This window comes from Asterias amurensis, chromosome 20 (assembly GCF_032118995.1).
Source record: "Asterias amurensis chromosome 20, ASM3211899v1".
NCBI classification, from domain to species: Eukaryota; Metazoa; Echinodermata; class Asteroidea; order Forcipulatida; family Asteriidae; genus Asterias; species Asterias amurensis.
The window spans coordinates 11,827,130-11,852,144 of record NC_092667.1 but is presented as its reverse complement, the minus strand read 5'-3'; the positions used below and the strand labels follow the sequence as shown (position 1 = coordinate 11,852,144).

At 36.8% G+C, this 25,015-nt stretch overlaps 1 protein-coding gene across 3 annotated transcripts in view; it reads left to right on the top strand.

The window, feature by feature from the left end:
• The window catches only part of LOC139952145 (patched domain-containing protein 3-like), a 33,094-nt gene extending 8,794 nt beyond the window's left edge, over window positions 1-24,300 (top strand). For 2 of the 3 annotated variants that reach the window (XM_071951126.1, XM_071951125.1), the window contains exons 5-6: window positions 16,730-16,757; window positions 23,739-24,300. In XM_071951126.1, the coding sequence (XP_071807227.1) occupies window positions 16,730-16,740 (11 nt within the window). In that variant the 3' untranslated portion in view covers window positions 16,741-16,757; window positions 23,739-24,300. The remainder of the gene's footprint in view (window positions 1-16,729; window positions 16,758-23,738) is intronic. The other variant, XM_071951127.1, reaches the window with a different exon arrangement.
• The last annotated feature ends 715 nt before the right edge of the window (window positions 24,301-25,015 follow it).

The window sequence follows — 25,015 nt, the reverse complement described above, 5'->3', positions numbered from 1 at the left end:
TGTACAGCGCTGCCATCCCATAGTGATCACTCTCTGATATCCCATAGTTATCATCACCGATCCCGTGGATGTGCCTTTCTATTGCCGTCACCGTTACTAGCGTGCTGTACTTTCAATCTAGGAGAATGAACTGCAGTGGGCGCGAGGCTGTGTGTAGGGGAAATTCCGTACGCCAGCAATATCACCACTTTGTTGGGAAGTTGGGAGAATACTGCAAAGTAGATGTATTTACGTAACTTGCACGTGTATAGTTGTGTTTATGAACGAATCGGAATAAAAATCGCAGCACCAGCTTTTGAGAGATCGCAACTTCCAATCGATTGAAGTACAAACTAAAAGTATTTATTAAATCGGAAACAGTGGTATAAAACAAAACACAAAAATGAAACGTGTTCTGTTTCATGGAATATGGACAATATTTTGGTGAGTTTTCTCGGCGGTTTGTATCAATATTTTGTTTGTTTAAAAAAATAATTTCGAGTCGTGTTCATGTTTGTTTTAAGTGCCCATATCCTCCTAACGGTAAAACTGTTACCGCGTTCGATTGAGCCATTTGTATCCAATAATTGTGCCCTGTCTGATCATCCAGGGCATGGGGCACTCAGTATATCGGCATACTCGGTGCGTGAATCTGATGAATAAAACCGGATGTTAGAGCAACGGGGTCGCGTCTACTTGGACCTCTTAAAACCGAAGATAAACCGGATCGGGTTTAACTCTGTGCTGTCTGAACGCAATGGGTTTTTATTTTTACGACCACCCCCGCTGCTCGTAAAAGTTAGACCGGTTCGGGTCTAAGTTAGTACGCTGTCTGAACATACCCATTGATGGTAGAAAGCTTCCCTAAAAATATATTCTAAAATAACTTTTGTGACATTGTTTTACTCATCTCTCAAGAAACTACAGCACCTCAGCAGGTAATATTTTAAGGGAAGCTTTCTACCATCATTAATTCTCTTCAAAGCTGTTTAAGTTTAATGTAAAATCTGTGGACATTGTGTAAAAAGTCACCAGACGTGCCAGACCTTTTAAAAGCAACGATTTTTGACAGTCCTTATCTGTATGTTTGTTTGCATGTGTACCTTCATGTAATCACTTTGATCTCTTGGGAAATCAACTTTGATTGCTTTGAAACTCAACTTTGCTTCTTTGTTGAGGGTTGTGTAAAGTGCAATCATTATTCAATGACACAATATTCATTTTATGTAACATTTATTGACAGACAGATAAACAATACATAAGCGTGTACCTTGGCCCTTGCCAAATAGTATGACCTTCTTAAAGGCAGTGGACACTATTCTGCTATTGGTAATTACTCAAAATAATTATTAGCATAAAACCTTTTTTGGTGACGAGTAATGGGGAGTGACTGATGGTATAAAACATTGTGAGAAACGGCTCCCTCTGAAGTGCCATAGTTTTCGAGAAAGAAGTAATTTTCCACAAATTTGATTTTGACACCATAGATTTAGAACTTGAGGTCTCGAAATCAACCATCTAAACGCACACAACTTCTTGTGACAAGGGTGTTTTTTTCTTTCACTATTATCTCGCAAGTTCGATGAACAATTGAGCTCAAATTTTCACAGGTTTGTTATTTTATGCGTGTGTTGAGGTACACCAACTGTTAAGGCTAGTCTTTGACAGTTACTAATAGTGTCCACTGCCTTTAACTTCTTCTTATGTGATCCGTACTAGTTATGGAACCATAGATTATTTAGGCTGGATTAACAATAATAATAATAACTAGACTCAAGTTTTTGTCATAACAAAAACAAGGTGTTCGGCTTCCGGGAGTACAAAAATACACCCTGGTGGACAATTATCAAAGGAAAAACCCATGAAAATAGGCCTTTTCAAAGCATTTTACATGCACTTCCGGTTTAAAAAGGTCAAGAGAAGGTCACCAACATATCCATTTTTGTGAAGTACGTAAACCCCTTTCATATGATGTATAGATTGTCAAAATAGCTTTTGTGGTTGAGGACAAAGGCTCTTATGCATAATGGCGACTGGAGAAGAGACTAACTAACCGAAAGGAAAATGTTTGTTGAAAACACCTTGAAAACAGACTGCGTACGTAAAGCCCTTTCATATGATGTATAGATTGTCAAAATAGCTTGTGTGGTTGAGGACATATGAACTTATGCATAATGACGACTGGAGAATAGACTAACTAACCGAAAGGGAAATGTTTGTTGAAAACACCTTGAAAACAGACTACATACGTAAAGCCCTTTCATATGATGTATAGATTGTCAAAATAGCTTGTGTGGTTGAGGATATAGGAGCTTAACGCATAATGACGACTAGAGAAGAGACTAACTAACCGGAAGGGAAATGTTTGTTGAAAACGCCTTGAAAACAGACTAAAAACGAGGCTATTTATAGGAGAAAAAAAAATTTAATACAAAAATAAATAGTACAAATTTTGGTCGCCACGTGCTCTCCCATCGAAATACTGACTGGGCCCGATTTTGCTTAACCTCAGTGACCGGACGAGAACCGGTGTTATCAACGCAGTATGGTCGTAGATAAAACCAAGTAATTACTTTTGAAGAAAATTGACATTGTGTTGAGAACGCCTTGAACGCAGACTAAAACGATCAACACGTGGTGCAGAGCGTGGTTATGCTCCTCAATGCACCGCATACTAACACGTGGTGACCGCATTGCACCGCATGCTTACACGTGGTGACAAGGTACATGTACATGTAATCGTAAAATCTTTACGCGCAATCAATGGGGAATTTTGTAGTTCTTTATACATGAATTCTGAGATTTTCAACCTCTCTTTTGAGCCGGAAGACAAAATCAAAATGGGGTCATGTCTGTGAGGCGTTTACGGAGTTTTTAATGCCCTTTCCGATGATGTATTGATTGTAAAAATCCCTCATGTAGATCAAAAGTTATGATTTTTTGAAATAATAAACTTTGAATTAGTGTATCTCGTCAACTGATGACGTCATCGTGACGTAACAACTTTTGCATCATCTACTGGTTATTGTCTACCTGTGTGCAAAGTTTCAAATTAATGCAAGCTTCGCATCTATGCTTTTTCTTGCGGACAATCGACAGCGAGAGGAAGAAGAAAAACCAAAAAAAAGAAAAAACCGAACAATAAAGAGTTGTTCGGGCTGTTACCCGAACACCTAAAAAAAAAAAAACGAACAAAATCAAAGAGTTGTTCGGGCTGTTGCCCGAACACCTTAAAAAAAAAACATCAACAACTGGTTTAGCGGGTTTCCCATCCAAGTACTGACAGGGCCCGAGGTTGCTTAACTTCACTGATCGGACGAGAACCGGTGTGATCAACGCAGTACGGTAGTAGTCAAAACAAAAAATGTATTTTTGACGAAAATACACAAAAAATCTGATTTGAACCAGAAGACAAGGTAGAAATGGGGTCATGTCTGCGAGGCCTTTACGGAGTTTTTAACGACCTTTCCGATTATGTATCGATTGTAAGAATCCATCACGTGGATCAAAAATAATGTTTTTTTTTAAATAATAAACTTTGAATTTTTATAACTCAAGAATAGATGCCTTCATCATGACCTAATTAACACATTATTCCACTCCTAATACATATCTAACTATGTGCGAAGTTTCAAGTTCATACGAGTTTGGGAAGTGTGCTTTTGTTCGAGGACAAGGGACGAAGAGAAGAAGAAGATGAAAATCTGGATTGTTTTATTTATTTGTTTGTACTAAAGTATTGTTTAATCCGGCAGTTTATTTTAGCAAGACCACTCCTAATTGCTTGGGCCTTTTACTTTAACCATTCTGTTTTCTTTGAATGTTGTGTATTGTAACATCCATGTCTGTGCATGGAGGTAGAAATAGATTAGTTTACGTAACGTCCTTTCCTACTAGAGAAAGTTTAAAAGGGCTTATGTGATTCCAGAGATTTTTTTTCTTCAAAGTATTTAAATCAGAATAACTTGGATAGTTGTTTTAACAAATAATCAAAACAATTGATGATTATGCTAAGTTCAAGACCAAAACATGACCAATGTTCGTCATTTTGTACTGTTGTTTTCTCACATAATTAAAAGTCCCATGAATCACTGAAGTAGGTGGCCATCTCAGCGAAACTTCGTCTTCAATTCCACATTGACTACTAAGCCATCAGAAGGGTAACATTTGAACAATTTTGACGCCGAAGATTGAGAGGAAATCATTTTCGCAGCGTTCTGCATAAATAGAGCTATACAGCTCTAAATAATAGAGCTATATAGCTCTATGCATATCACGCTATGGCACAGAGTACAATAAACTTGGCAGCATGCCACCAAATAAATGATGCCTAATACACTACACGTGTACGACACACCTGTTAGGCACAACCAATGGGGAAACTTCGTAGTTCTTTATACATGAAATTATGTATTTTCAAACTCGATTTTGAACCAGAAGACGAGATCAAAATGGGATTATGTCTGTGAGGCATTTACGGAGTTTTTAACGAACTTTCCGATGATGTGTCGATTGTAACAACCCATCATGTAGATCAAAAGTTATGATTTTTTGAAATAATAAACTTTGAAAATTCATAACTCAAGAATTGATGACGTCATCGTGACGTAACTCAAACGGTTTCTTCTCCTGATAAATATCTAACTATGTGTGAAGTTAGAAGTTCATACAGGTTTGGGAAGTGTGCTTTTGTTAGAGGGCAAGGGACGGAGATGTATTTTTGAAGAAAAATATACAATTGCAAACTTTGACCTTCCGGTACGAACGGAAGGAGGGGTCATACGATTTTGACGTTAACTTTTCAAATGTAGTCCCAGTCTTGATCTATCAGATGCGTAATTATGAATATCATAACTGTAAAATTCGAAGACATATAGCGAAAAGCAAATGGTCACTTTTTGAACCTAAAAACCTTGTAATTCGACACCTGATGACATCATCATGACGAAACTAAAACGGTTTCATCTACTAATGAATATCTAACTATGTGTGAAGTTTCAAGTTTATGTGAGCTTAGCAAGTATGTCTTTGTTAGCGGACAAAAACCACGTAGAAGAAGACGAAGTAAAAATTAGACTCAAGTTTTTGTCATAACAAAAACAAGGTGTTCGGCTTCCGGGAGTACAAAAATACACCCTGGTGGACAATTATCAAAGGAAAAACCCATGAAAATAGGCCTTTTCAAAGCATTTTACATGCACTTCCGGTTAAGAAAGGTCAAAAGGTCAAGAGAAGGTCACCAACATATCCATTTTTGTGAAGTACGTAAAGCCCTTTCGTATGATGTGTAGATTGTTAAAAAAGCTTTTGTGGTTGAGGAAATCGGAACTGATGAATAATCACGACTAGAGAAGAGACTAACTAAACGGAAGGGAAATGTTTGTTAAAAACGCCTTGAAAATATACTCTGTACGTAAAGCCCTTTCATATGATGTATAGATTGTCAAAATAGCTTTTGTGGTTGAGGACATAGGAACTTATGAATAATGACGACTGGAGAAGAGACTAACTAAACGAAAGGGAAATGTTTATTGAAAACGCCTTGAAAACAGACTACAAACGAAGCTGATGTAATATTTTAAAAAAGAAGTAAAAAAAAAAAAAAAAAAAAAACAACAACAACATCAACAACTGGTTTAGCGGGTTTCCCATCCAAGTACTGAACGGGCCCGATATTGCTTAATTTCACTGATCGGACGAGAACCGGTGTGATCAACGCAGTACGGTAGTAGTTAGCCCTGGAGGCCTTACACTTTCGTTTTGTACTACAGTGACGTCCTGGACATCAGGGTAAATTTCTGGGGCGGAAAATTTTCACAGCTTCATAACTCAAATCTTACCTGCAAGAAAGCACCAATTTCAACAGATTCACATTCCATGGCAGCATATGTTTTTCTGCGGTGGGTTTTGATCGTCATATATTTTTCACAAATCCGTCATTTTCATGAAATAATGCAGCTCCCAACGATAAGGAATTCCCATTTTTGTCCGTACTCTCACAGTCTGCCGTGTGTACGCAAGACGCGCGACGCGCACATTTTGAATTGTGTTGTTAACGCTGTGTGCAGTCAAGATACGGTGACCAAGAATTCATGCGTCTACGCTTGCATCATGCGTCTTGCACGCGAATGTATACGTGTACGCACGATAACAGACAACACTGTGAGAAAACGATCGAAACGGGAATTTTTTAACGTTGGAAGCTGCATTATTTCACGAAAATGACGGATTCGTGAGGAAAATATGAGGACCAAAACCCACCGCAGAAAAATGTATGCCGTCATGGAATGTGAATCTGTTGAAATTAGTGGCTTGTTGCAGGTAAGATTTAAGTTTTGAAGCTGTGAAATTTTTCCGCCCCAGAAACGGGCCTCAATACTTAGGACTCTGTTCCTGTGTACAGAGAAAGAGTCCTATATAGGGCTAGGTAGTAGTCAAAACAAAAAATTTATTTTTGACGAAAATACACAAAAAATCTGATTTGAACCAGAAGACAAGGTAAAAATGGGGTCATGTCTGCGAGGCCTTTACGGAGTTTTGAACGACCTTTTTGATTATGTATCGATTGTAAGAATCCATCACGTGGATCAAAAATAATGATTTTTTGAAATAATAAACTTTGAATTTTTATAACTCAAGAATGGATGACGTCATCATGACCTAACTAACACATTATTCCACTCCTTATGCATATCTAACTATGTGCGAAGTTTCAAGTTCATACGAGTTTGGGAAGTGTGCTTTTGTTCGAGGACAAGGGACAAAGAGAAGAAGATGAAAATCTGGATTGTTTTATTTATTTGTTTGTACTAAAGTTTTGTTTAATCCGGCAGTTTATTTTAGCAAGACCACTCCTAATTGCTTGGGCCTTATACTTTAACCATTCTGTTTTCTTTGAATGTTTTGTATTGTAACATCCATGTCTGTGCATGGAGGTAGAAATAGATTAGTTTACGTAACGTCCTTTCCTACTAGAGAAAGTTTAAAAGGGCTTATATGTTATTCCAGAGATTTTTTTTCTTCAAAATATTTAACTCAGAATAACTTGGATAGTTGTTTTAACAAATAATCAAAACAATTGATGATTATGCTAAGTTCAAGAAGTAATATATATTGTAATACTGACGTGAATTCCGTGGGCCCAAAACGCCCTTCACCCAGGGGGAGTTGTCGATCGATGCAACGTCTCTATTCTTCTCGGTGTTTAACCAAAACATGACCAATGTTCGTCATTTTGTACTGTTGTTTTCTCACATAATTAAAAGTCCCATGAATCACTGAAGTAGGTGGCCATCTCAGCGAAACTTCGTCTTCAATTCCACATTGACCACTAACCCATCAGAAGGGTAACATTTGAACAATTTGACGCCGAAGATTGAGAGGAAATCATTTTCGCAGCGTTCTGCATAAATAGAGCTATACAGCTCTACATAATAGAGCTATATAGCTCTATGCATATCACGCTATGGCACAGAGTACAATAAACTTGGCAGCATGCCACCAAATAAATGATGCCTAATACACTACACGTGTACGACACACGTGTTACGCACAACCAATGGGGAAATTTCGTAGTTCTTTATACATGAAATTATGAATTTTCAAACTCGATTTTGAACCAGAAGACGAGATCAAAATGGGATTATGTCTGCGAGGCATTTACAGAGTTTTTAACGAACTTTCCGATGATGTGTCGATTGTAACAACCCATCATGTAGATCAAAAGTTATGATTTTTTGAAATAATAAACTTTGAAAATTCATAACTCAAGAATTGATGACGTCATCGTGACGTAACTCAAACGGTTTCTTCTCCTGATAAATATATAACTAACTATGTGTGAAGTTAGAAGTTCATACAGGTTTGGGAAGTGTGCTTTTGTTAGAGGGCAAGGAACGGAGATGTATTTTTGAAGAAAAATATACAATTGCAAACTTTGACCTTCCGGTACAAACGGAAGGAGGGGTCATACGATTTTGACATTAATTTTTCAAATGTAGTCCCAGTCTTGATCTATCAGATGCGTAATTATGAATATCATAACTATAAAATTCGAAGACATATAGCGAAAAGCAAATGGTCACTTTTTGAACCTAAAAACCTTGTAATTCGACACCTGATGACGTCATCATGACGAAACTAAAACGGTTTCATCTACTAATGAATATCTAACTATGTGTGAAGTTTCAAGTTTATGTGAGCTTAGCAAGTATGTCTTTGTTAGCGGACAAAAACCACGGAGAAGAAGACGAAGTAAAAAAAAAAAAAAAAAAAAAAAAAAACGAACAAAAACAAGAGGTCTTCGGACTCGAGTCCGAACACCTAAAAAAAAAAAAAACGAACAAAAACAAGAGGTCTTCGGACTCGAGTCCGAACACCTAAAAATAAAATAAGAACTGCATTGTATAGAGATACAATGCGCTGGTATAAAGATAGCTTTGAATAAAAAAAAAATAGTGCATGGTACAAGCACATAGCACAAAATGATTTTATCAATTGAAGCAAATTGCACAAATGAAGAGCAAAAATATTTATGAAATTTTCTTCTCTTTTTTACCCTTTTTTTACAAGTTGTGTTTTTTAAAGCATTTTTTACCAATCTTGTTTGACCTAGGAAAGGTTGGAAGAGGCCTTCTCCACAGGGCCGCCTGTGGAAGCCAAAGAACCATAACGCAACCCCTACATAGAGTTGACTAATCACTGTCATTGTGAGCCTTTTCTCACAATGTTTAATGCAATCAACAGCTCTCCATTGCTCGTTACCAAGTAAAGTTTTATGTTAAAAATTATTTTGAGTAATTACCAATAGTGTCCGGTGCCTTTATACACAAAAGTTGAGCTACATTTAGCTGAACTTTGACATCCCCCCACAAAGTTTGCCAGTATTTTCAATGGATCAAATCTCATGCTTTTCCTTGCAATCTTATCAACCCATTATTATAAATGTAACCGCAAAACCAGATCTCATGTTCAAGACATCACTGCAGTGGTCAAAAAGGGGATGCCTTTTGGTCAAATCCATTGCGCCTTGTGCATTTGGCCACGCCTGTTTAGCCGGGTGTGTGGACGCAGGAAATAACAACATTATGTATCATGTTCTTTAAATATGTTTTTTTTCAGCTGTGCTCTTAATAAACAGGGTTTGCATGTAATTTACATTCAAGTATCACTACATTTAGATGTTGAATAGTGTGAAGACGGCAAAAAAATCTTTGTACACTTTTAGGGGGCGGGAAAGTGTGCGCTATTTACGCTTGTGAAAATGTTGATAATTATGAACGACCCATTGAAGGATCCTGGTACTTTTTTTTTTACAAATAACATAATTTCCACAGACTTACAATAAACTTACTCAGTTTGAAGATAATGATGGTAGAAAGCTTCCCTAAAAATATATTCTAAAATAACTTTTGTGACATTGTTTTACTCATCTCTCAAAAAACTACAGCACCTCAGCAGGTAATATTTTAAGGGAAGCTTTCTACCATCATTAATTCTCTTCAAAGCTGTTTAAGTTTAATGTAAAATCTGTGGACATTGTGTAAAAAGTCACCAGACGTGCCAGACCTTTTAAAAGCAACGATGTTTGACAGTCCTTATCTGTATGTTTGTTTGCATGTGTACCTTCATGTAATCACTTTGGTCTCTTGGGAAATCAACTTTGATCGCTTTGGAACTCAACTTTTCGTCTTTGTTGAGGGTTGTGTAAAGTGCAATCGTTATTCAATGACACAATATTCATTTTATGTAACATTTATTGACAGACAGATAAACAATATATAAGCGTGTACCTTGGCCCTTGCCAAATAGTATGACCTTCTTAAAGGCAGTGGACACTATTGGTAATTACTCAAAATAATCATTAGCATAAAACCTTTTTTGGTGACAAGTAATGGGGAGAGGTTGATGGTATAGAACATTGTGAGAAACGGCTCCCTCTGAAGTGCCATAGTTTTCGAGAAAGAAGTAATTTTCCACAAATTTGATTTTGACACCATAGATTTAGAACTTGAGGTCTCGAAATCAACCATCTAAACGCACACAACTTCTTGTGACAAGGGTGTTTTTTTCTTTCACTATTATCTCGCAAGTTCGATGAACAATTGAGCTCAAATTTTCACAGGTTTGTTATTTTATGCATGTTATGAGGTACACCAACTGTTAAGGCTAGTCTTTGACAGTTACTAATAGTGTCCACTGTCCACTGCCTTTAACTTCTTCTTATGTGATCCGTACTAGTTATGGAACCATAGATTATTTAGGCTGGATTAACAATAATAATAATAACTAGAAATTGAGAGTTTGTGTACAAACTCAGGGTGTTCGGGTGAATGGTCAAATGAGGTCACGTTGTGTACAACATTTGTAGAACATTACAAGAGGTTTCATGTAGTGAAAGAATCTTGTATGTAGCATTTGAGGTTCTCAAGATATGAATTTTCTAGTGTTTAACGTGTTTCTGAGCATAATGACGTCATCAATGACGTCATCATTCCAAAAAAGTTGCGGGTTCATCTACTCATGAAGGTTCATGTTTATGATAAGTTTTAAGTTCATAGTAGTTTAACATTTTGTTCAAAATCGCACGAAGAAAGATGAGGCGAATCCCAGCGTAGTGGAATTTGAATTACGCGCGCCTTCAACGGAGTCTGCATGTGTATACACAACCCGTAATGCCCACAGCCACGCAGTGCTGTTTTGTCGTAGAGCATGGATACAATGTAGGCCTACATGAACTACACGCACACACACCCACACACCCACAATACAATAGTAGCATTCACATACATGAATGGCGATACTATCTGGTTTCTACGCGTAATGAATGGAGGTCAACACAAACGCGCGCTTTTACGACCAGAAGGCAAAATTCAACTGGCATTATGTTTGTGCAAAAGTTTGAGCAGGATAACTGATCTTCAAACTGATATTCAAATTTTGCGAATATGATATATAGTTCTTGAGATATGAACTTTTGAAATTTTGAACTTCCGGTTTCAACCGGAAGTAAAAGTCACATGAGGTCACGTTGTGCACGACTTTTGTAGCTAATTACAAGACCTTTTATATGCACCAAATATCTTGTGTGTGGCATTTGTAGTTCTCAAGATATGAACTCTCCAATTTTTAGCGTTTTTTTGAACGTAATGACGTCATCAATGACGTCATCATTCCAAAAATGTTGCTGTTTCGTCTACTCATTAAGATCAATATATATGGTAAGTTTCAGGTTCATACAAGCTTTAGTTTTTGCGAAAATCGCGCGAGAACGTTCGAGGAGAAGAACACGCAGAAAAAAAAAAAAAAAAAAAAAAACAGAACAATAACAATAGTTGTTCGGCTGGTGGCCGAACACCTAACTAGACTCAAGTTTTTGTCTTAACAAAAATAAGGTGTTCGGCTTCCGGGAGTACAAAAATACACCCTGGTGGACAATTATCAAAGGAAAAACCCATGAAAATAGGCCTTTTCATAGCATTTTACATGCACTTCCGGTTTAAAAAGGTCAAGAGAAGGTCACCAACATATCCATTTTTGTGAAGTACGTAAACCCCTTTCATATGATGTATAGATTGTCAAAATAGCTTTTGTGGTTGAGGACAAAGGCTCTTATGCATACTGACGACTGGAGAAGAGACTAACTAACCGAAAGGAAAATGTTTGTTGAAAACACCTTGAAAACAGACTGCGTACGTAAAGCCCTTTCATATGATGTATAGATTGTCAAAATAGCTTGTGTGGTTGAGGACATATGAACTTATGCATAATGACGACTGGAGAATAGACTAACTAACCGAAAGGGAAATGTTTGTTGAAAACACCTTGAAAACAGACTACGTACGTAAAGCCCTTTCATATGATGTATAGATTGTCAAAATAGCTTGTGTGGTTGAGGACATATGAACTTATGCATAATGACGACTGGAGAATAGACTAACTAACCGAAAGGGAAATGTTTGTTGAAAACACCTTGAAAAAAGACTAAAAACGAGGCTATTTATAGGAGAAAAAAAAAACTAAATACAAAAATAAATAGTACAAATTTTGGTCGTCACGTGCTCTCCCATCGAAATACTGACTGGGCCCGATTTTGCTTAACCTCAGTGACCGGACGAGAACCGGTGTTATCAACGCAGTATGGTCGTAGATAAAACCAAGTAATTACTTTTGAAGAAAATTGACATTGTGTTGAGAACGCCTTGAACGCAGACTAAAACGATCAACACGTGGTGCAGAGCGTGGTTATGCTCCTCAATGCACCGCATACTTACACGTGGTGACCGCATTGCACCGCATGCTTACACATGGTGACAAAGTACATGTACATGTAATCGTAAAATCTTTACGCGCAATCAATGGGGAATTTTGTAGTTCTTTATACATGAATTCTGAGATTTTCAACCTCTCTTTTGAGCCGGAAGACAAAATCAAAATGGGGTTATGTCTGTGAGGCGTTTACAGAGTTTTTAATGCCCTTTCCGATGATGTATTGATTGTAAAAATCCCTCATGTAGATCAAAAGTTATGATTTTTTGAAATAATAAACTTTGAATTAGTGTATCTCGTCAACTGATGACGTCATCGTGACGTAACAACTTTTGCATCATCTACTGGTTATTGTCTACCTGTGTGCAAAGTTTCAAATTAATGCAAGCTTCGCATCTATGCTTTTTCTTGCGGACAATCGACAGCGAGAGGAAGAAGAAAAAACCCAAAAAAGAAAAAAACGAACAATAACAAAGAGTTGTTCGGGCTGTTACCCGAACACCTAAAAAAAAAAACCGAACAAAATCAAAGAGTTGTTCGGGCTGTTGCCCGAACACCTTAAAAAAAAACCATCAACAACTGGTTTAGCGTGTTTCCCATCCAAGTACTGACCGGGCCCGAGGTTGCTTAACTTCACTGATCGGACGAGAACCGGTGTGATCAACGCAGTACGGTAGTAGTCAAAACAAAAAATGTATTTTTGACGAAAATACACAAAAAATCTGATTTGAACCAGAAGACAAGGTAAAAATGGGGTCATGTCTGCGAGGCCTTTACGGAGTTTTTAACGACCTTTCCGATTATGTATCGATTGTAAGAATCCATCACGTGGATCAAAAATAATGTTTTTTTTTAAATAATAAACTTTGAATTTTTATAACTCAAGAATGGATGCCGTCATCATGACCTAATTAACACATTATTCCACTCCTAATGCATATCTAACTATGTGCGAAGTTTCAAGTTCATACGAGTTTGGGAAGTGTGCTTTTGTTCGAGGACAAGGGACGAAGAGAAGAAGAAGATGAAAATCTGGATTGTTTTATTTATTTGTTTGTACTAAAGTTTTGTTTAATCCGGCAGTTTATTTTAGCAAGACCACTCCTAATTGCTTGGGCCTTTTACTTTAACCATTCTGTTTTCTTTGAATGTTTTGTATTGTAACATCCATGTCTGTGCATGGAGGTAGAAATAGATTAGTTTACGTAACGTCCTTTCCTACTAGAGAAAGTTTAAAAGGGCTTATGTTATTCCAGAGATTTTTTTTCTTCAAAGTATTTAAATCAGAATAACTTGGATAGTTGTTTTAACAAATAATCAAAACAATTGATGATTATGCTAAGTTCAAGACCAAAACATGACCAATGTTCGTCATTTTGTACTGTTGTTTTCTCATATAATTAAAAGTCCCATGAATCACTGAAGTAGGTGGCCATCTCAGCGAAACTTCGTCTTCAATTCCACATTGACCACTAAGCCATCAGAAGGGTAACATTTGAACAATTTTGACGCCGAAGATTGAGAGGAAATCATTTTCGCAGCGTTCTGCATAAATAAAGCTATACAGCTCTAAATAATAAAGCTATATAGCTCTATGCATACCACGCTATGGCACAGAGTACAATAAACTTGGCAGCATGCCACCAAATAAATGATGCCTAATACACTACACGTGTACGACACACCTGTTAGGCACAACCAATGGGGAAATTTCGTAGTTCTTTATACATGAAATTATGTATTTTCAAACTCGATTTTGAACCAGAAGACGAGATCAAAATGGGATTATGTCTGTGAGGCATTTACGGAGTTTTTAACGAATTTTCCGATGATGTGTCGATTGTAACAACTCATCATGTAGATCAAAAGTTATGATTTTTTGAAATAATAAACTTTGAAAATTCATAACTCAAGAATTGATGACGTCATCGTGACGTAACTCAAACGGTTTCTTCTCCTGATAAATATCTAACTATGTGTGAAGTTAGAAGTTCATACATGTTTGGGAAGTGTGCTTTTGTTAGAGGGCAAGGGACGGAGATGTATTTTTGAAGAAAAATATATCCAATTGCAAACTTTGACCTTCCGGTACGAACGGAAGGAGGGGTCATACGATTTTGACGTTAACTTTTCAAATGTAGTCCCAGTCTTGATCTATCAGATGCGTAATTATGAATATCATAACTGTAAAATTCGAAGACATATAGCGAAAAGCAAATGGTCACTTTTTGAACCTAAAAACCTTGTAATTCGACACCTGATGACGTCATCATGACGAAACTAAAACGGTTTCATCTACTAATGAATATCTAACTATGTGTGAAGTTTCAAGTTTATGTGAGCTTAGCAAGTATGTCTTTGTTAGCGGACAAAAACCACGTAGAAGAAGACGAAGTAAAAAAAAAAAAAAAACAAACAAAAACAAGAGGTCTTCGGACTCGAGTCCGAACACCTAAAAATAAAATAAGAACTGCATTGTATAGAGATACAATGCGCTGGTATAAAGATAGCTTTGAATAAAAAAAAATAGTGCATGGTACAAGCACGTAGCACAAAATGATTTTATCAATTGAAGCAAATTGCACAAATGAAGAGCAAAAATATTTATGAAATTTTCTTCTCTTTTTTACCCTTTTTTTACAAGTTGTGTTTTTTAAAGCATTTTTTACCAATCTTGTTTGACCTAGGAAAGGTTGGAAGAGGCCTTCTCCACAGGGCCGCCTGTGGAAGCCAAAGAACCATAACGCAACCCCTACATAGAGTTGACTAATCACTGTCATTGTGAGCCTTTTCTCACAATGTTTAATGCAATCAACAGCTCTCCATTGCTCGTTACCAAGTAAAGTTTTATGTTAAAAATTATTTTGAGTAATTACCAATAGTGTCCGGTGCCTTTATACACAAAAGTTGAGGTACATTTAGCTGAACTTTGACATCCCCCCCCCCACAAAGTTTGCCAGTATTTTCAATGGATCAAATCTCATGCTTTTCCTTGCAATCTTATCAACCCAGTATTATAAATGTAACCGCAAAACCAGATCTCATGTTCAAGACATCGCTGCAGTGGTCAAAAAGGGGATGCCTTTTGGTCAAATCCATTGCGCCTTGTGCATTTGGCCACGCCTGTTTAGCCGGGTGTGTGGACGCAGGAAATAACAACATTATGTATCATGTTCTTTAAATATGTTTTTTTTTCAGCTGTGCTCTTAATAAACAGGGTTTGCATGTAATTTACATTCAAGTATCACTACATTTAGATGTTGAATAGTGTGAAGACGACAACAAATTCTTTGTACACTTTTAGGGGCGGGAAAGTGTGCGCTATTTACGCTTGTGAAAATGTTGATAATTATGAACGACCCATTGAAGGATCCTGGTACTTTTTTTTTTACAAATAACATAATTTCCACAGACTTACAATAAACTTACTCAGTTTGAAGATAATGATGGTAGAAAGCTTCCCTAAAAATATATTCTAAAATAACTTTTGTGACATTGTTTTACTCATCTCTCAAGAAACTACAGCACCTCAGCAGGTAATATTTTAAGGGAAGCTTTCTACCATCATTAATTCTCTTCAAAGCTGTTTAAGTTTAATGTAAAATCTGTGGACATTGTGTAAAAAGTCACCAGACGTGCCAGACCTTTTAAAAGCAACGATTTTTGACAGTCCTTATCTGTATGTTTGTTTGCATGTGTACCTTCATGTAATCACTTTGCTCTCTTGGGAAATCAACTTTGATCGCTTTGGAACTCAACTTTTCGTCTTTGTTGAGGGTTGTGTAAAGTGCAATCGTTATTCAATGACACAATATTCATTTTATGTAACATTTATTGACAGACAGATAAACAATACATAAGCGTGTACCTTGGCCCTTGCCAAATAGTATGACCTTCTTAAAGGCAGTGGACACTATTCTGCTATTGGTAATTACTCAAAATAATTATTAGCATAAAACCTTTTTTGGTGACAAGTAATGGGGAGAGGTTGATGGTATAAAACATCGTGAGAAACAGCTCCCTCTGAAGTGCCATAGTTTTCGAGAAAGAATTAATTTTCCACAAATTTGATTTCGACACCTCAGATTTAGAACTTGAGGTCTCGAAATCAACCATCTAAACGCACACAACTTCTTGTGACAAGGGTGTTTTTTTATTTCATTATTATCTCGCAAGTTCGATGACCAATTGAGCTCAAATTTTCACAGGTTTGTTATTTTATGCGTATGTTGAGGTACACCAACTGTGAAGGCTAGTCTTTGACAGTTACCAATAGTGTCCACTGCCTTTAACTTCTTCTTATGTGATCCGTACTAGTTATGGAACCATGGATTATTTAGGCTGGATTAACAATAATGATAATAAAAATAAAATAAGAACTGCATTGTATAGAGATACAATGCGCTGGTATAAAGATAGCTTTGAATAAAAGAAAAATCATTTGTGAATTCTCATAATCTTTCTGTTTTTCTTGCTTTTAAAGCCTTTCTTTAGGAATTTCTAAGCCAGAGGTATGTACCACTAAAATTCCTTTTTCCAATAAAGAGCATGTAAAATCAATCACTTCAAAAGCCACAACCTTTGCACCAGTGGCTTCTTTGTGGAAGTCGGGATGTACAACTTAATGTAGATTAGTTTTCTTCATCCATGAATAGCTTTGATAGACTGTGCAAGTCTCGCATGTTTTGGGACTTTCAGGACCAAGTTGGTCACCACCCTTTCTTAAGTTTTAGTGGGTAGGACGGGAGCACCCCATGTGTATGGTACTTTTCACACATCGGTAAAGTAAGGGGAGGAAACTGAAGGAAAATCACATTCTGTTAGACTCCTTTTTGCATGAAGTGAGTTGTCATAAGTGTCTTGTGTATCCTTGGATTTGCATGCAGCCAGTCCAGATCCCGAATTAACCCCTGGCACCCACAACAACTGCCAGGATGCCCTGGACTTTTGCTGTGGTGCCCTTTGCTAGGTTTTAATACTTCAAAGCCATCAGACACTTTCGGTAAACAGTATTGTCCAAGGCCTACACTTCGTGTATCACAACTTATATATTAAATAACAAACCTGTGAACATTTAGGCTCAATTGGTCATCGGAGTTGGAAGAAAATAACCAGAAAACCCACCCTTGTTTCCGCACGTTTCGCCGTGTCATGACATGTGTTTAAAATAAATCTGTATTCTCGATATCGAGAATTTATATTGTTTTAATGTTCTCTCAAAAAGTATAGCATTACATGGAATAATATTTTAAGAGAAGTCTTTCACCATTACCTTCTGTGATTTCACAATGACTAGAATAAATATTGTCGTCTAGTTAAGGAATCACAATTTCTTGATTTGTGCAATTCATAATCATAGACGTTAAACCAATGTTTGTATGAGAGAGATTGGCTGTTTCCAGCTTGGTGTTTATATCCATTTGTGAGAGTTTGCCGAGTTCCCTTGATGGGAAGATCATTCAAACAAACAAACAAACAACCCAGTAAGTTATTTGGAAATCTGTGATTTCTTTTTTGATTTTTTTCTTCGAAAGTGTCCGATGCCTTTAGTACAATAATGTATCGGAAACTAATTGCTATTTTTTTAAATCAAAATTGCAATATATGAAGCTGACTCGTCATTAGGACTGCAATGTGTTTTCAACCTTGCAACTGTTTTGATACTAAGTTGTTAATAATTCCTTTTAAAAAAAACCTCTTTGTGGAAACGGGAAAAACAAGGTGTGAACTGTGTACATACCAGCAGCTTCATGAAAAACACTTACCTTCGCCCTAAAAATGCGGAAGTCGTTCTACGCGTGATTGGCACCGCGCCAGCTCATTGATTCTTTTTTTTAGTTCAGTTATGGTCATAGATTGGTCGTTTGTCACTCGAATTCTGATTTATTAGTCACATGTGAAAGTTTCAGCTAAAGACATTGTCTGTACTTGCTGCGAAAACGGCAAAAAAATGTCACATTATTTTCACATGAGCGCCATTTGACCTTGACTTCCAGAGTTTTATATTGGAAAAGTCTAACCCCTGAACCAGGGCCCAATTTCATAGAGCTGCAAAGCACAATAATTGGCTTAGCATAAAATTTCTTCCTTGATACTAAGTTGTTAATAATTCCTTTAAAAAAAAACCTCTTTGTGGAAACGGGAAAAACAAGGTGTGAACTGTGTACATACCAGCAGCTTCATGAAAAACACTTACCTTCGCCCTAAAAATGCGGAAGTCGTTCTACGCGTGATTGGCACCGCGCCAGCTCCTTGATTCATGGGATAAAGTGAAATTTTGTGATTTATCTGAAAAGAAACTAGTCGATGTGTTTCAGGTGACCTATGCTTCCTGTCTGTACATGTGCGTAAAATCATAAAGCAAAGTGTATTTTACTAGTACCATTGTGGGTATTTATTTATTAATTGTTTTCTTCTTTTTTTTAGTTCAGTTATGGTCATAGATTGGTCGTTTGTCACTCGAATTCTGATTTATTAGTCACATGTGAAAGTTTCAGCTAAAGACATTGTCTGTACTTGCTGCGAAAACGGAAAAAAAATGTCACATTATTTTCACATGAGCGCCATTTGACCTTGACTTCCAGAGTTTTATATTGGAAAAGTCTAACCCCTGAACCAGGGCCCAATTTCATAGAGCTGCAAAGCACAATAATTGGCTTAGCATAAAATTTCTTCCTTGATAAAAACAGGATTATTACCAAATTTCCACGTATTTTTTAGGATTTATAAGCAACCAGCTGAATGCCAGTAACTCCTGGTTGTTGTAGTGTATGACAAAAACTGTGTCTAAGCTCAATTTTGAGATTATATAAAAAAGGGAGGTTGTAAAAATATGCGGGTGGTGTAGGACGTCTTGACCAAATTGTGGGTGAGGCAATTTAAAATAACAAAATAATCTCAAGAGGAAAGCAAACATACTGGTTGATTTTCTCTACATGCACCTGCTGTACTCTGTAGGTAACATGGTTCAATAAAATGTTATAGGCGGAAGAGAACATTTTAACTAAGAGAACATTATAACATTCTTAAGAGAACATTATATAAATATAAAAGAAAAACGGTAAATGATTTTGCAATTAAAAAAAAAACCACACCTACATGTATGATTCGAAGTATTTGTTTACAAAATGCTCATGGTTATTCAAAGAGTAGGATAAGGGGATCAGAAATCACATAGAAAAAATAACAATGTAGTGCATAATCCACCTTAAAACAGTGGACACTATTGGTAATTGGCAAAGACCAGTCTTCTCATCTTGCAACGCTATAGGATCTTTGCTATGGACTTCTACTTGTAGGCACTTGACACTATTGGTAATTACTAAAAAATAACTGTCAGCGTAAAACCTTACTTGGTAACGAGCAATGGAGAAATGTTGATAGTATAACACATTGTGAGAAACGATTCCATTTTTAAGTAACGTAGTTTTTGAGAAAGAAGTAATTTCTCCTTAAAATACTTGAATTGAATTTGAGACCTGAGCTGAGGTCAAACATCTGAAAGAACGCAAGGGTGTTTTTTCTTCCATTATTCTCTCACAACTATGATAACCAATTGAGCTCAAATTGACCAAAGGTGCCCACCCGTTGATTTCACAAAACTCTTCCTAATTTAAGACTAGGACGAGTCCCAACCCTGCACTGTAGCATGCAGACCTTAAGATTAATCCTAAGTTAGGACGAGTCTCGAGATAAAACGAGTCCTAACTCTTTGTGAAATCGACGGCAGTACCTTAAAAAGTACTTGGCATTTTGAAATAGGTCGATAGGCAAAAAATCTTCTTGCGAGAAAGAGGAGTCTACATGTATGTGCAACACACTCTGTACATCATTTCAAAGCACAATCAACCCTTTTTAACGAAGTTGACACATGTCAACGGAAACTGATGGTTACTATTGCTCAGTGAATAAATTTAAGAGTCATTTTGTCAAAGTTGTCTGGAAATACTGCCGAGAAATGACCTTTATTAGGGAAATTCAGTTGTAAAAAGTGATGGTTTCTTTATGCATATAAAATATGCTGTTAGGGCAATTCAGAAAAATCAACGTTACAATTTTTTAATTTTTTTTTTAAATCAACCACCCCCAAATTTGTGTGTTTAAATATTGACTGACTAGTCAATATACCCGATGCATTGTAGATACCGCAAGTACACTCACAAAAAAAATCTGTTAAATTTTTCTATGACTGTTGCCAAAACACCACCAGCATCTATAGATATTTTCTTTTTGCTATCACAAGATTTGTTTTGACCAATCAACCATGATCATCCTTTGATTATCACTTCCGAAATTGATACGACCAGAGGAATCTTTACTCTTTTCTTTGAAATGCCTACCAGCAAAAGAAATTCTTGATTCCATTTATAGGCCGCTAGCCTTGATCAAGGCTGTTGACGTACTGTGGCCCGGTTCGCTGCACACGCATGCAGTGCATATAAAAAATGTACATTACCATACATTGTACAGCGAGAACAGTATAGCATAGTCGTGAGTACGGTCGTGTCTTTCTACGTTCAACCTCGCACACGTGGCTACTTAGGAAGTGCCCATGTACCGTAAGTGTACCGTATACAGATGGTACATGTACATGTACAGTACGTATGTGTACATACGCTGAACACATATTATATGCACTGTGTTAATTAATGTATGGGGGTGCGCTGGCGGAATTCAGTGATGGGGACTGGGATTTTGCAGATCGCGGCTGGCTGTAGCGCCTTGATCAAGGCTAATAGGCCGCTCTCACTGTAGTAGTATGGCGGTGTGTCAGGTAGACTGGTAATCTGACCTGACCCGCAAAAAGGCCTTACCGAGATTTTTGTAGATCATACACCTTAATTAGATTACGCATGTTGCGTAGGGTTTTGCTTTAGTCGCTACTTTCTTCTGGGCACCAGCTTTTTAATAAATTTTATTGTTTATAAACATTTGCCGGAAATCCTCACCAGTTTTCAAATCTCTGAATTATTTGCTGTGATGTAATTGAACAAAAAAAATAATAATGAGGATTTGTTTAGTTACACAATTTGTACTGTTTAGTTTAGGGGCCTACTGAAGTGCTGAAATTACTGAATTCTTTCAGAAGCGTGTTTTTAATCTTGTTGGTGGAGATTTTTTATCAATATAACAATCTTTTAGGTGGAAAAGAGGACTTTTTTGTATTTTCATGGTAAATGTGTAGTCTTGGCCCAAGACGATAGTGCTCGATATTGGACTTTGAGTCCCTTATTTGGTGATGGCATAAAGAGATAAGCTAAATATTATCTGATTTGTTTTTAAATTATCTTGGATTTTATTTGACAATTCGTAGACCTTGAGGGACTGGTTGTGTCAAGTCATGAGTGTCATTATTGGTTTGACATTATTAATCATGGTAATCCTTTTGAAATACCATCATGTAAGGCCAAGTAAAAAATTGTACCAGTTGATTGTCCAGGTTTTTCCAAAAAGAGGATGAAGATTTTTTTTTTTCCATTTTTTTTTTTCAAAGCTGGCCGCCAAACATTTTAATATAAACTGCTCACCAATTCTTCAGCTTAAAGTCACCACTTACTTCATGTAGTTACAAGTTTCTTAAATGATTAGTAAGTTAAAGACAGTGGACACTATTGGTAATTGTCAAAGACCAGTCGTCTCACTTGCTGTATCTCAACATACGCATGAAATAACAAACCTGGGATAATTTGAGCTCAATCGGTCATCGAAGTTGAGAGAAAATAATGAAAAAAGAAAACACCCTTTGCACACGAAGTTGTGTGCTTTCTGATGCTTGATTTCGAGACCTCAAATTCTAAATCTGAGGTCTCGAAATCAAATTCGTGGAAAACTACTTTGTTCTTGAAAACTACTCCACTTCAGAGGGAGCTGTTTCTCACAATGTTTTATACCATCAACCTCTCCCCATTACTCGTCACCAAGTAAGGTTTCATGCTAATAATTATTTTGAGTAATTACCAATAGTGTCCACTGCCTATAAATGAGAAATACACAGAAAGATAATTAAAAAAAGAATGCTGCCTCAAAAAGGATGAGGCAAGGGATGTTCAACTGGGGTTTTTTTTCGTTTTTTTTCTTTGCCTTTATTTAAATTCGGTCAAAGTCAGCCCAAAAGAATGAAGTCCAAAAAGTAGTGGAGAACAATCTCGTTTGTAATTGACAAAAGTTCCATTGCTTCACAATGGAGAAACATACAAGATACATTCTTGTGGTTTAATCTTTGACATCTGAAATAAACGCAGCACTGTGCTGGCGCTTTCAGGTTGTATCGTGAACTTGATTGTGGACCCTGGCTTACACCGCAGTTAAAGATGCTCATGTCAGATTTTTGGCCGATTTTACCCCCAAATTTTGATTTAAAATTCAATAGGTTTTTGATGGGGGTCGAGAAAGTTACAAGCTTTATTTGAGCCATTGCTCGGAAAGTCCGCCTATTATTAGTAGCAGTGAAATAAAGTGCTTAAAATTAGTTTTTGTCGGGATCCCGACAATATATCACGTGACCATTTCTTATGTGTTTTATAAGAAACGTTTTAAATTTTTGTCATGGTTCCTGACCATTCAAAATAAAAGTTAAACTTGTTTTCGTTAGAGCGGGTGATACTCTTTGAAATACCATACACTAAAAAAAAAACTATTTTTTTAATGTATGGGGCCAAAAATCTGACATAGCATCTTTAATGGTTACTCAGCTTTTGAGTGGCACCCCTGCCTGTCGATTTCACAAAACTCATCTGAGGACTTGGGACGGGTTAAGTTCCCTATCTCAAGACGTGGGCAGTGAACCTATCCTAAGTTAGGAAGGGTTACTCGTCCTAACTCTAGATAGGATTAATCCTAGCGTTTCTTGGCCGCTGGACCTAGATATTGACAAAATATTCAGACTGCCAACATAGGGGTAGATAGCACTGGAAGTCGTTGGTTCAAATCCTGCTCTGGTCAATTTTGTCTTTGTTCAACCCCAAATCGTTACATATTTACTCAGTCAGTTTTCCCTAGCATTTTGTTATAACATACATTCCTCTCTAAAGCTATAAAAAATAATTTTTTCAGTGAAATCTTTGCATAGTTTCAAAAGCTTTGTTAAAAAAGAATTTTTGTCATTAGTTTTGTAGACCTTTATTTGTATACAAAGGTTGACCTTTTTAACAGAAGGCCTTGAGTAGCTAAATATTTATATATTGGCCTGCTCAACCAATATGCTCTTTTTAGCAACGTGCAATTTTTAAGAATAAATCTAATTTTATTTCGGATGGTTAGGGTGAATTTTATTTATCAGTAATATGGATATTTTTGTGTGTTTGTTGTGTGATGTTTTGGAGTTTTTTTTTGTTACTTAATAAACTTTCTCCTGACTGAAACGTCGAGTTGAAACCAGTCAAGAGATAGAGATAGTCATTAAATGGTGTTACCACAAACCTTTCCGTATTTCCACCATGCAAAGTTTCAAATCCTACTTAAACTTCGTTTCCTTTTTTTTCTTTTTCTTGCAGTGTAGAGCATGGCTTGCAATGGCCATGTGAGGCAATGTGCAATAGGAGACAGTGATGGAGTTCAACTTGACATGCAGCCGATTTCACGAATCGCTAGGATTAATCCTAACTCAAATTAGGACGAGTAACCCGTCTTAACTTAGGATGACTTCAAAGCGTCCTAAGTATTTGGATACAGAGCTGAACCCGTCCTAAGTCCTAAGATTAATCCTAAGTTAGGAAGAGTTTGGTAAAATCGACGGTAGAGGTTTGTGTTTCCAGTACCAACGTGTCAAGAATTCTCCTCCTGATGCAACCCTTGCCCAAATCATTAAAACTACTAAGCAGAAAATACTGCCTATCACGATTTTTTGCAGAAAATGGGCAGCAAGTCAGAACAACATCAACTTCATGAGATTTGGCAAGTGGCTTGTATCTGCTAAGCATGTTTTTTTTTTTTTTATCTACTGGGCCCAACTTTCACAGAGCTGCTTTAAAGGAACACGTTGCCTTGGATCGGTCGAGTTGGTCTTTGAAAAGCGTTTGTAACCGTTTGTTATAAAATGCATGTGGGTAGAAAGATGTTGTAAAAGTAGAACACAATGATCCACACAAACATGCGTCGACTAACACGGTCGGCCATTTATGGGAGTCAAATTGTTGACTCCCATAAATGGCCGACCGTGTTAGTTCGCACAGTAAAAGGAAAACCACACAATTTTGAGGCAAATTTGTGTGGATCATTGTATTCTACTTTTAATACATCTTTCCAACCATATGCATTTTATAAAAAAAACGGTTATAAACCCTTTTTATAGACCAACTCGTTCGATCCAAGGCAACGTGTTCCTTTAAGATAACTTTGACACTGGCCATTAGATATCGGCTGTTAAAGTTAACGGACGCCCATTTTCCATAATATGGGAGCCTATGGGTCTGTAGGACATTGTGTATTAATACTTGTCCTCGTGAAAACTCCACCTCTTTGTCTAACCCGGACAATATAATCTGGTTTTTATCTGACGAGTTACCCTGAGAGACTTGTGTGTTTTTAGTCTTTTTATCATTATTAATTAGACAAAGTAATCCTTGGTTTTATGACCTTGTTTATTGCATGTTTTTTTTTTCTACTCAAAAGCTAGAACACCGGTTTGATTTACGGAAGACAATGTAACAAGTTTTAGAAACAAATATTCAACCCACCATTAAAGGCATTAGACACCTTTGTCAAAGACCAGTCTTCTCACTTGGTGTATCTCAGCATTGCATAAAATCATAACACACCTGTGAAAATTTTG